The sequence below is a fragment of the Chelonia mydas genome, chromosome 2 (genome assembly GCF_015237465.2).
Source record: "Chelonia mydas isolate rCheMyd1 chromosome 2, rCheMyd1.pri.v2, whole genome shotgun sequence".
Lineage (NCBI taxonomy): Eukaryota > Metazoa > Chordata > Testudines > Cheloniidae > Chelonia > Chelonia mydas.
The window spans coordinates 54,707,315-54,719,959 of NC_057850.1; the positions used below are offsets into that span (position 1 = coordinate 54,707,315).

Here is a 12,645-nt window from a genome sequence, read left to right on the forward strand (position 1 = left end):
ACCTCTCTCTCTCTAGAGACAAGGGTCACAGTCTACTGAACCATTTTCATCATAAGCCAGCGAGGGAGGTGAGGAGAAGTTATCCTTCCTTGCACCGTCTCTGTTGTCTCCCAGTCTCAGTGATTAATCAGGGAGCAAAGGTGGCACCCTCCCCCACCCTCTACTCCGGGCTCCAGCCCAGGAACCCTAATAGTATCAGGTATAGTAGCTGACCTTTTAAAAACATGACATGTACAATTCCCTGGGCTACTTCCCCCACAGCAGCCCTCACTTCCTCAAGCTCCACTTCACCCTTACCTCAGGGCCTCCTTCCTTGTGCCTGATATGGTGTGTACTACTCAGTCTCTCCAACAGCACAACTTCCTCCCACAGCTCCTGACATGCATACCCACCTGACTAACTGGGAGGCTTTTAACTAGTTTCAGCCAGCCCCTGATTGGCTTCAGGTGTCCCAATCGACCTAGCATTCTCCCTGCCTTCTGGAAAGTTCTTAATTGGCTCCAGGTGTCTTAATTCACCTGGAGCAGCTGCCATTTCACTTATCCTGGTACCAGGGATTTGTTTAGCCTGGAGCTAATATATCTATCTCCCACTACTTTTCTATAGCCATCTGGCCTTGCCCCATCACAATTATTATATTTTATTATAAATATATGCACTGTAAAAATGATAAACAAAAGAAATAGTATTTTTCAGTTCACCTCATACAAGTACTGAAGTGCAATCTCTTTATCACGAAAGTGTAACTTACAAGTGCAGATTTTTTTTGGCTACATAACTGCACTCAAAAACAAAACAGTGTAAAACTTTAGAGCCTACAAGTCCACTCAGTCCTACTTCTTATTCTGCCAATCTTTCTGCAAAGTTTGTTTACACTGACGGGAGATATTGCTGCCTGCTTCTTATTTACACTGTCACCTGAAAGTGAAAATAGGTGTTCACATGTCACTTTTGTAGCCAGCGTTGCAAGGTAATTACATGCCAGAGATGCTAAACATTCATATGCCCCTTCATGCTTCAGCCAGCATTCCAGAGGACATGCTTCCATGCTCATGATGCTCATTAAAAATATAATGCGTCAATTAAATTTGTGACTGTACTCCTTGGGGGGAGAACTGTATGTCTCCTGCTCTGTTTTACCTGCAATCTGCATTTATTCAATCTGCAATTCATGTTATAGCAGTCTCGGATGATGACCCAGCAAATGTTCATTTTAAGAACACTTTCACAGCAGATTTGACAAAATGCAAAGAAGGTACCGATGTGAGATTTCTAAAAATAGCTACAGTACTCAAGGTTTAAGAATCTGAAGTGCCATTCAAAATCTGAGAGGGATGAGGTGTGGAGCATGCTTTTATAAATCTTAAAAGAGTAATACTCTGATGCAGAAACTAGAGAACCCAAACCACCAAAAAAGAAAATCAACCTTCTACTGGTGGCATCTGACTCAGATGAGGAAAATGAACATGCGTCCATCTGCGCTGCTTTGGATCATTATCAAGCAGAACCCATCATCAGCATACCTCTGGTATGGTGGTTGAAGCATGAAGGGACATATGAATCTTTAGCGCATCCGGCACATAAATATCTTGCAACGCCAGCTACAACAGTGCCATGTGAATGCCTGTTCTCACTTTCAGGTGACATTGTAAACAAGAAGCAGGCGGCATTACCTCCTGCAAATTGTAACCAATCTTGTTTGTCTGAGTGATTGGCTGACCAAGGAGTAGGACTGAGTGGACTCGTAGGCTCTAAAGTTTTACATTGTTTTGTTTTTGAATGCAATTATTTTTTGTACATAATTCTACATTTGTAAGTTCAGCTTTCATGATAAAGAGATTGCACTACAGTATTTGTATGAGGTGAACTGAAAAATACATTTTTTTACTGTGCAAATATTTGTAATAAAAAATAAATATAAAGTGAGTACAGTACACATTGTATTCTGTGTTGTAATTAAAATTAATATATTTGAAAATGTAGTAAACACCCCAAAATATTTAAAATAAATGGTATTCTATTGTTGTTTAACAGCACGATTAATCGTGATTAATTTTTTTAATCGCTTGACAGCCCTAGTATTTTCTCCATTGTACAGACGGGAAATGGAGGCACATAAAGACTAAGCTCAGAAGTGTTCACTAATTTCGGGTGCCCAATCTGAGATACCCAGGCTCTGATTTTTCAGACTACTTAACATTATATAGCATTATGTTTGTTCAAAGCACAGATCCCATGGACTTCCATTGCAGCTGTGAGTACTCAACCCTTCCACAAATCAGACACCATGGTCTCAAGTCAGGCACCCAGAAAATGAGGAAAGCACAATTAGGGACCACTGTAAGAGTTTGGTCTAAATGTCTTCATCAGACTCATACAGGAAACCTGTCTCAAGGGCAGGGACAGAATTCAGTTTGCCTGGATAGTACTGTATTCAACTGCCCTAACCCTGAGACCATCCTTTCTCTTCCTGCAATCCCCTGCCTCTTTCATTACACACTTTCCAACTTGGACAACACATAAAGCAGGGATGCCTATAAACAACAGTGTCTCACACTAAACAACCCTGATTAAGATGTTTTTCTTAAAAAAGATGCTCTAGTTCAAATAGGAATTAATTCGGGGAAGACCTATGGCCTTGGCACTACACAGGAGGTCAAACTAGATGATCACAGTGGTCCCTTGTGGCCTTGTAATCTATAGATCCCCAGAGCAAATCCATCCTGGGCAGTGAATGAGGCAGCGGTCCTGTAAAAAAATTAGTATTTGATCATATAACAAAAAACACTGTATCATAATACATACACACAAGGGGGTGGCAATAAGGGTGCACAGGCAACCTTAATTATAGAATTTCCTAACTTTTGAGTGCTTACTTCACTTTCCAACCTTAATTATTTTCTTTTAACATAGTTTTTTGTTTGTAATTTCCTAGGTTATGAAAAAAACAAACTGAAAAATAAGAAACCCCACTATGTAGCATCATATTGACACCCATGTGGGTCATCAGCAGGGTTGCAACCTTTAGATCCACTACACACACCTCTGGCACTTGAGCTAACAGAGTGATAGCAGTAGTAAGTTGTTATCCTCTATGTGGGCCAACACTAGAGGAGGATGAGACGCTTTGCCAGTGGGTTTCACAGATATTTGCTGATAGCACAGAAAGGATAGATGAGATTCAGGAAACTTGGGTTCCATTCCAGGCTCTGGGGAAAAGTGTGTTCTAGTGGGCACAGACTCTTCTGTCCATTTCACTCCAGCATAACCTCGTTCACCACTTCCTTCCCAACCTGTCCCTGACCCATTCCTACATCTTCCTCATCCCTGGCGACACATCCCAGTCCCATTCTCCTTGATCCAGTCTCCACATCTCAAAATTTCTCATCCCAGTCCTAGCCTCCTGACCCACCCAGTCCTAGTCTCAGCACTCCTGACTCTCTATCCCAGTTCCAGTGTCCCCCTCCCCCCAATTCCTAGTCTGTCTTCTTGACTAGCCATTCCTAGTTCCCTCCCACCCCCAGCACCATGTCCCAAGTCTCCTTGTTGAGTAAGTTTCAGGTCCCCATTTCCTGGCTCCTCATCCAATTTGTTTCTCTCCCCCACTCTGACCTCCGGTTGCCTCCCATCCACATTCCCTGTCCTCAGTGCCTCCCTGTCCCAAACACCTTCCTTGGGCTCTTCAACCAACCACAGTGTCCCCCTACATCTATCCCACCACTTCATTGTCCCAGTCTATTTGTCCAACCAGTTCCAGTCTCCTGCCCAGGTTCCTCATCCAATATCTTCCCTCACCTGTTTCCCTTCCTACCTTTCAATCTCTTTGCCCAGTAAGTCAGTCCCCTCCCTGAGTCCCAGTCGGAATCCCAGTCAACTCTGAGTTCCAGTCTTCTTGTCAAGTCCCAGTCCCTCCTGCCCCATCACCAACCAGTCTCTAGTCCCAGTCTCAACCCCTCTCCTGGCTCCTTGTTCCATCTACCTCACCCCACCCTGCACAGGTCCGCCTATTGTTTCCACTGCATTCAAATAAGGCAGCTTCCTCCTCCATGCCTGAACCCAGCACGGGGGTCATTAACAGCACAGAAGAAATTGTCTTCCTGCTTTCAATTCAGATGCCCAAACCTGGCCCACAGCAGCCCTACAGCTGCAATTCCAAAGAAAGTCCTGCTCAGTCCCGCGCTGGAGAATGTTCGGCACAAATAGAATTGTCAGGAACTTTAGCTGCTAAAATCTAAGAAGTCTCTACTGAGCATGTGCAAACTGAGATTTTTCAAAGGCTTCTAACTTGTCTTAAACTTGAGTGGATTTCACGTGGATAACAAAAGCACTGCTCTAACACAAAGACTGCCTGCTTGACAAATTTAAATTTCCTGTTCCAAAGCATTGTTTTCAATGGTCATCAGAATTTTTTAGCAAGAATAAAACATTTTTTTTCCTAGCCTCATCTTTGCATATGGCTAAACTGCTGTAGCTGAAATTTAAAAGCAAAACGAAACAAAACAAAAAACAACCAGCCTGTGGCAGATACCTGGCATGGAAAATTTCAGCCTGAACAGTTCACGCTAAATTATAAGCCACTGAAACAGGATCTTATGATGGGAACTGTTGGGCAACCTTAGTAAAAGGGGCGCGATCAGCCCTGCCTATAATAATGCAATCTCCTTGTTATTTGTATAGTAAAAAATATAAAATATATGAACATTATGACAAAAGTTTGAATTTTTCTGCAGATGTAAGAGTAAAAAAACAATTGTCCCATTCTCGTCAGGCCACTGGCCTTTTGAGGCGTTCCAAGGATAGAATTTTAGTATTCCCAATATGCTCTAATAAGTAAGTAGGATCATAAATAGGGCCCTACCAAATTCCTGGCTGTGAAAAACCTGTCATGGACCATGAAATCTGGCTATTGAGGGCAGAGATACGACTGGGAGTGCCCCAGCCGCGGGCTCCTACTGTGCACCAGGCTCCAGCTGCTAATCCCAGCCCAGGCTGACTAATGATGGGACCTCCTCTTCCCATGCAGAGGCCACTCATGAAGCCCGGTCAGACCCACCTCTGGGAACCTCCCCCAGCTGCAGGAAGCTCCATGGCTGCTGGCTGGGAGCCCAGCTCTGAAGGCAGCACAGAAGTGAGGGTGGCTGTCAGCCCCGGACCCGGGCAGGAGGCTGTCAGGAAAACAGGAACATATGATAACCAGCTCCCCATACCCTGTGACCCTCACTTCTGCAATGCTGCTGGCGGTGATGCTAGCTTTAGAGCTGCGCACCCAGTCAGCAGCCGCTGCTGCTCTCCAGCTGCCCAGCTCTGATGGCAGCAGCCCTACCAGCAGCATCGCAGAAACAAGGGTGGCAATCCCACAACCCATCCCCCTACAATAGCCTTGCAACTGCCCCCCACCCCTCCATGGCCTTCCTTTGGGTCAGGACCCACACAATTACAACATCCTGAAATTTCAGATATAAACATCTGAAACTGTGAAATTGACTACTTTTTAAATCCTACGACCTTGAAATTGACCAAAATGGACCCTGAATTTGGTAGGGCCCCAGTCATAATGAAACCTAAATTATAAAAAAAACCAGAAGTTGAGAAAAGTGAAAGCTTTAGGTTCAACAAACACTAAATACACACTGAGGGGAAAAAAAGGCCAAAAACAAAGGGAAATTATCACATACTAATATATTAAACAGAGAAATATACCAGTTTAGGAGCTAAGAAGAACCTGTTCTATTTTGCAATGCAATGTTTCCAGTTTAGCACCCTGCTTATCTTTTAGCTCCCAAAGATATTGTGTTGCATTTCATCATTTTATAACACTGTTTTAAAAAGACAAACATCAAGAAACAATGACTGCAAGTATGCTATTTTACACAATGACAGCAACTACTGCATTAAGATTTCTTTCTGAACACCGCTATCAATTTGTCCTTACCATATATTCCATATTGGAAGCTGGTGGATACACCTGACTCCGTAATTTATTATGAAGATCCAAGATACTTTGCATATCACTGTCTGTGATAGCCCTTTTCCCTCTTTGCTTGGCAATCCACCACTCACCATCTTCTTCCATGTACTTTTCCAAAAGTTCCTCTAATAATGTACCATTGGTAAGAACCATTGCAGAAACTGTTTGAGCTATGAATAGCAAGGCAGTTACTCGGACCCATTCCTGTGCTACACACTTCATGATGAATGATCTCAAAACTCCCCAGGGTTAATTCCAGGACAAAGTCTTTCTTCCAGGTCTGTTGGCTGCAAAGGCATAAGAGAGAGTAAAGTGATTCTGAGGTTAAAGTGTTGGCCTGAATTAATCTGTTAAATAACAAAAGTCAAACTGTAGTTGGGAGGAGAGCGTGCCAGTGTGGTTTCTAGGGATGCCAGAGAACACAGACACCCATCCTTTACACTGTGGCTTTGACCTCATGAATTGAAGATCATTCAGGTCGTTATGTAAAGCACACTTAAGCGTCTGCATAAATAAAAGCAATTTTTTTCATAAACTGCCTTCACCTGATAAAGGGAGGTACTAAGCAATCTAAATTAGATGAATAAATTAATTAGGTCCTCATAATATCCCAGTGTATAAATATAGCTGTTTTCAAGCTAAAGGGGCTTGCAGCCAATCCCAAAATGAAAACAACCCCCCAAAAGAATGTGAAGTAAGCTTTAAAAAAATCAGAACTCTCAAATCTGATCTCGATCAGAAGCTTTTAAGATTTAAAAACATTTTGAGTCTCCAAACTTAACAACAGAACTTAGATTATTAAAACCTGTTAGTCAAGCAGGGTTTATTTATTATGCTTGCAGAACCAAAAATGATGAATTCTTTTAAAAGAAGTTTTTAAGATGGAGTTCTACCATCAAGAATGTTCTTCTGATGCCCGCTACTGCACTTTGGAAGGTTTACAGCTTGGAAAGCAGCAGTGCGCTATCTACAATAGCTCCCTCATCCCAGTCCTAAGTCTATTAACACTGTAACACCAATGCCCTAGCGCTCCAGTTATGGACCTAGCTGTGGCGGGGAAAGGAACATCTGGCATCTTGAAGAACCTGCCCAGAGAGGCGGCACTGGTGCCCAGTGTACTCAGTGTTCCAAAAGGGAAGATGTATCATCTTATACTACTGGGCCAAATTGCACTCTCCACACCCGTTAGGCATTAAATAAAGATGCTGAAATGAGAAAGTCTGGCCTTTTGGCTCCCGTTCCTATGGGGAAAAAAAAAACCCAATCCGCCTCCACTGCATTTCAATCACACACCCGCCCGGCCTCTAAGGACAAATCAACGGCTGCTGCTGCCCCAAAGTTGCTCCTCATCTCAGCAGCACGCGTCCAGAGAGCGCGCGATGGAGCAACAACCTTGCGGAGAGTTAAGTCTCCCAGCAAGGCAGACCTGGGAGCTCTCCCCCCTTCCCTCCCTCCTCAGGCCCTTTGTTACACGGCCCCGGCTGGGAAGGCGAGGAGAACTGGACAGAAAACCAGGCGAGGAGCCGGGTCTCCCCGGGAAGTCCTCGACCGGTGCGTGGGAAGAAGCGCAGCTCGGGGCGCTGCTGCTCGTTGCGGGAGTTAGGGCTGCAAGGCGCGGAGCCGTTCCCCAAGCGATGCCGAGCCAAGCCCTTACCTCTCCCGGCCTTTCGGACACCAGGGTCCAGGCTGCCGCTACCCAGCCGCGGCCGAGTTCGGTCCGCCGCCCGCCCGCGTCTCCTCCCCGCCTCGCAGAGCCGGGAGACACGCCGGATTTGCCCGGGCAGCTGAGCAGAGCAGAGCAGGAGCCGGGGCGCGCTGGAGGCTGCGCCTGCAAACTCTGCGAGAAGTTTGTGCACCAGTCCCAGCCCCTCCGCGCAGACACTTTCCCTGGCCCCCGGCTCTGGACGTGGGAGTCCCCTTCCCCTGCTCGTTCCGGCCTCTCGGGGGCCCCCTCCTGCTCCCTGCAGCTGCCGGTACCAGAAGCTCAGCGCTTTGCTCCCGGCCATTTATCCCGGGCCTAGAGCGCGCCCCCAGTGACGTGCCCTGGCCACCCCGCCCCACCAGCATCCCGCCCGCCCGGCCGGCACCGCCAGGGGACTCGGGAAGGGGCTCTGTTTAGCGCCGCTCAGACCCTGCCTGGAGAGGGAAAAGCTGGCTCCCTCTGAGCTTCAGCTACCTGCCTCCGTCCTGCAGATTTTCCAGCCCCAAATTCTACCATCAGAACAGAGAACAAGGGTCCTCACTGAACCAAGCAAATCCAGAGCCGGAGCAAGGGCGCGTTAAAAGCCTGGATCCTGCAGCTGCATCCAGCCAAGTTGTGGCCCCGAAGCTCCAAATCTTAAAAATCCAAAATCAGGGCAAGACAAACGCGGCTCCAACTGCCGCAAAACATTCTGGATCCTAGCACATGCGTACTGGGAAAACCCAGGCCAGACCCCTGCATCCAGCCAGCGTTTGCCCCATCTGTCCCTACAGTCTAACCTAACAGCTAAACGGGTGACGGGTCCAACTGCAACAACAGCAGCAAAACTGGCCCAGCAGCACTGCAAAAACTCAGGCCCAACACATGCAACCCGCTGGATCCATCCAATTACCGGGGCCCCAGCTGGAGTAGGAGCAGCTGCACTTGATCTCCCTGCAGTAGAATTTAGAAGTTTATCCCAAAAAAGGTGTTGAATGCAGCAAGATTTAGCTGTTAAATAGATGGTTTTGCATTGTTCTGACCTGGATCTTTGTCAGAGCCTGGGTTTTTCTAGCCAAATCGGGAATGGTAACATATGTTGACTATTCTGATGAATTAGGTGCTTGGGTCTAAAAAATGGTAGGATCAGGCTGACTCTGTATGCTGGATACATTCATCCAGTGGTACTGCTGCCCCAGTTTGCAGCAGTCTGGGGTTTTTGGACACACACACACAGACTCACACACACTATAGACAACACAAATTAAAGGACTGAGGTTAAAAACTGGCAGAATCCAGAAGGATCCACCAGCTATGTGAGTTTTTTCAGTGCTGTTGATCTGGGATCCATCAGAGTACATACAGATTTCTCCACTGAAATAGGAGCAGCTAAACTTGTTATCTATTTAGATTGTACAGTTTGGGGTTTGAGGCAAAAAATTGCCAAGATCCATTTGGATCCAGGTGCTAGAGTCAGGTCATTGCAGGGGTTATGCAGGGGACTGCATCACAGTCTGGAATTTTGGGGTGTAGTAGGAGTGGCTATACTAATTCTCTGTTGATGCTATGGAATTTGAGTGGAGGCCAAAAATTAGTTGGATCTGGCCTGATCCATATGCCAGATGAGGGTTTTTGTGATGCTCGCATCTCAGTTTGCATGCTGCGTGTGCTTCTGTTTGTCTCTCTGTACATAGGTGTTTTTCTTGTGTACATGCCTAAATATGTGTTTCCATCATATAATAGCATCAGGAATGTGTACACCTAGGAACAGAGAATGTATGCCATACTTAAAGGATGCGGGACTGTATCCTGGGAAGCAGTGACTCTAAAAAAGATTTGGTTGCGGGGCAGATCAATTGAACATGAGCTCCCCGTGCAATGTTGTGGCAAAAGGGCTAATGCAATCTTTTTGCATAAACAGGCGAATCCCAAGTAGGAATAGAGAGTCACTGGTGCAACTGCTGCTGGAATACTGGTCTCCAGCTCTGGTGTCCACAAATCAGGAAGGATGTTGGTAAATTGGAGAGGGGTCAAAGGTATTTAGGTGTCCACTCATAGATTTCAAGTCCAGAAGGGACCAAGGTGATCATCTCATCTGAACTCCTGTATAACACAGGCCATGGAACTTCTCCAAAATAATTCCTAGAGCAGATCTTTTAGAAAAAAACATCCAGTAAACCCCGGTAAATTGTTCCAAGGGTTAATCACTTTAAAAATATATGCTTTATTTCCAGTCTAAATTTGACTAGCTTCAGATTCCAGCCATTTGATCTTGTTATACCTTTCTCTGCTACACTGAAGAGCCCCTTATCACATATTTGTTTCCCATGTAGGTACTTTCAAGTCATCCCTTAGCCTTCTCTTTGTTAAGCTAAATAGATGGAGCTCCTTGAGACTCTCACTATAAGACAGTGGCTGATGATGGGGGTGGGTGTGCAAAGCTGGTGGCGGGGCAAAGCTGCAGCATGCGGGGCCAGCTGCTTCCCCTGCTGGTCCGTCAGTGCAGCCCCCACTGCGTGCCGGCTCGCGGTCAGCAGGGCCTTGCCCCCTGTCCTGTTTCCGGCTGGTGCTGGCTGTATTCCACAGCCGCTGGTAAGTGCATGCAAGCGCTAGGCAGTGGCCAGTTACATGTCGCCTCTGCTACCCGCCCAGCGGCCCTTTACGTGCTCCCCTTCTCTCGGTTCTCTCCCTGCTTTGTCCCTTCACCCCCGCTGCTCCTCCACATCCCGCCCCCAGTGGGGCAGAGAACCAGCTCCTGGTCCGAGCACTCAGCTGGCCAGCGGCCTGGCCAGCAGGCTCCTTCTTTCTCCCACTGCCTCAGGCTGGGCTGGTGCCCTGGGAAAGCCCAACACGCTCTAGCCTGGGGTGCTGGCCTGGAGGAGCCAATCCCCGTGTGTGCCAAAGCCCTACACGGCGCTGGCACAGGGAAGCCTCTCCGCCCCTCAGCTAAGTTCTGGAGTGGGGAGGGGAGGGGCAGGGCGGGGAAAGGGGAACAATTTCCAACCTGTTCATGCCCCAAGCCCGCAGGCTCCACAGCAGCCCCCCAGGCAGGGGCTTAGCACCCTCTTCACCCTCCGCCACCATCCTGGGTCCTGCCCCCAGGAAGCATGGGGCTGCTCCGTCCCCTAGACACCCTCCGCTGCTGAGCCACCTCTCTGGCCAGGTTCGCTGAAGCCCCTGCAGTCAGGTTCCCTGGGTCCTGGTGCACAATGCATCCTTAGGGCTTAACCCCTTCCTGCCTGCGCTTTAGTCAGGGGACAAGAGTCGGCTGGGTTATGTCCATGGCCAGCAGCAGTCTGGAGGTGTTAGTTGCCTTTTGACACTGTGCGGGCAGGAAGGGACAAGCTGCTTCCAGCCACATAGGAATGGGGAGCGAGAGGGGGAGAGAAGAGATGAGCTCTGCATAGACCCAGGTCATCCCTTCCCCCCTCCTCTCCTGCGGCTGGAAGCAATTCCCATCCCTTCCCTCCCGCACCATGACGAAAGGCTACTGCTGGCCACATTCTGGTGTGAACCCGGGCAGAAATCTGAGGGGGGCAGGGAGGCATGTGACCCTGCGTGCTCCCCCATGTGTTGCCTCACGAAGATGCAGCACCAGGTACAAGAACAGACGGGTCCATCCCAGGGGCCCAGCCAGGCATGGAGGGTGGAGAGCACCGGCAGGGAGGATCAAGTCAATCAGTCACCCCTCTCTGTGTGAGAGAGGTGTATGTGAGTGTGTGTGTCACCTCTCCCCGTGTGAACCCTAAAGCCTTAACGATAACAAGGTAAATAAAAATAATCCAACTACGCAGTATTTCTTTTTAACAGCGGCTCAGTCAACTTGATGTTAATTTGAATGTTTGTACGATTGATTGCCGTTGAACTCGCTTGACTATGAGTAATTTTACCAGGTGTCCTTTATTCAGCATAGGAAAATATGGCCATCCTACCGACAAGCATCACTTAGACCTTACCCAGGTGGAGTTTATGCTAGCTGCTCCTGGAAATGATTTTCTCTGGGCATTGTGATAATGAGATATACAGCTGGGTGTTTCTCAGCCTGCTGCTCACAGTGGAGCACATGACATCTCACTATCTCTCAAAATAGCCTCTTAGAGTATGTCTACATTGCAATTAAAACCCTGTGGCTGGTCCACGCTGTCGACTGTTTCTCTGGCTTTCTGCTCACTTTCTTCTGGCATTCTTGTTAGCATGCTGGTTGTTTTCTGCATCTGACACATACAAGGTGGGTGAGGTAATACCTTTTATTGGACCAACTTCTGTTGGTGAAAGAGAGAAGCTTTCAAGTCACACAGAGCTCTTCACGCACAGTTCCGGCCAATCAATGCCCCAGCTCCTGCATCTGCATTCAGTCCCCAAGGAAACCCCTCAGCCCACATGGCTTCACAGCTGCTGGGCTTTGCGTGTGGCCTAGTGTCTTTGCCTAAAGCTTCCACTGTCTCCAGCTATTTTATTCCATATTTTACAAAATAGCTGGCATGGCCATCAGCTTTCTCAAGGTCTGTGATTGCCTGTAGATCAAAGACACACTTGATATCAGCCATAGATCACAAAATATGTGTTAAAAAGTAGAAACTTTGTGAAATGCCATGTTCTGCCCTGGAGACAGTTTTTAGCTAGACTCCTGGAAATTCTCCAAGCACACACATATTAACAATTAATGTACACCACTTTATACGTCGCCTGTGAATTTTTCTCAATATTGCATCCTGGGTGGCAAAAAACAACAAAGCATGTAAAACAAAGATGGCCTAAGATTTGTTACTACATTTGCTAGATAAATTTAATTAAATGTCTGATTCAGACTCATGAAAGGAAAAACGTATTTATAAAACTGATTGATAAAGAAAACTTAATTAGAATTACAAAGCACAACTAAACTAGACCAGTGAACTTTGTCAGTTGGAATGTGGCTCTTTCAGACATACCTCTTTGAAAAAGGTGGTCATTAGCATATTTCTGTTTTTGCCTATCAGCACTTTGGCCAGATTTA

At 47.0% G+C, this 12,645-nt stretch overlaps 1 protein-coding gene across 1 annotated transcript in view; it reads right to left on the reverse strand.

The window, feature by feature from the left end:
* Window positions 1-8,022, reverse strand: part of CRISPLD1 (cysteine rich secretory protein LCCL domain containing 1) — a 63,627-nt gene extending 55,605 nt beyond the window's left edge. Inside the window, exons 1-2 of the mRNA XM_027818710.3 lie at window positions 7,623-8,022; window positions 5,933-6,255 (exon numbers count right to left, since the gene is read on the reverse strand). Of these exons, the coding sequence (XP_027674511.2) occupies window positions 5,933-6,190 (258 nt within the window). The 5' untranslated portion in view covers window positions 6,191-6,255; window positions 7,623-8,022. The remainder of the gene's footprint in view (window positions 1-5,932; window positions 6,256-7,622) is intronic.
* Between the last annotated feature and the right edge of the window lie 4,623 nt (window positions 8,023-12,645).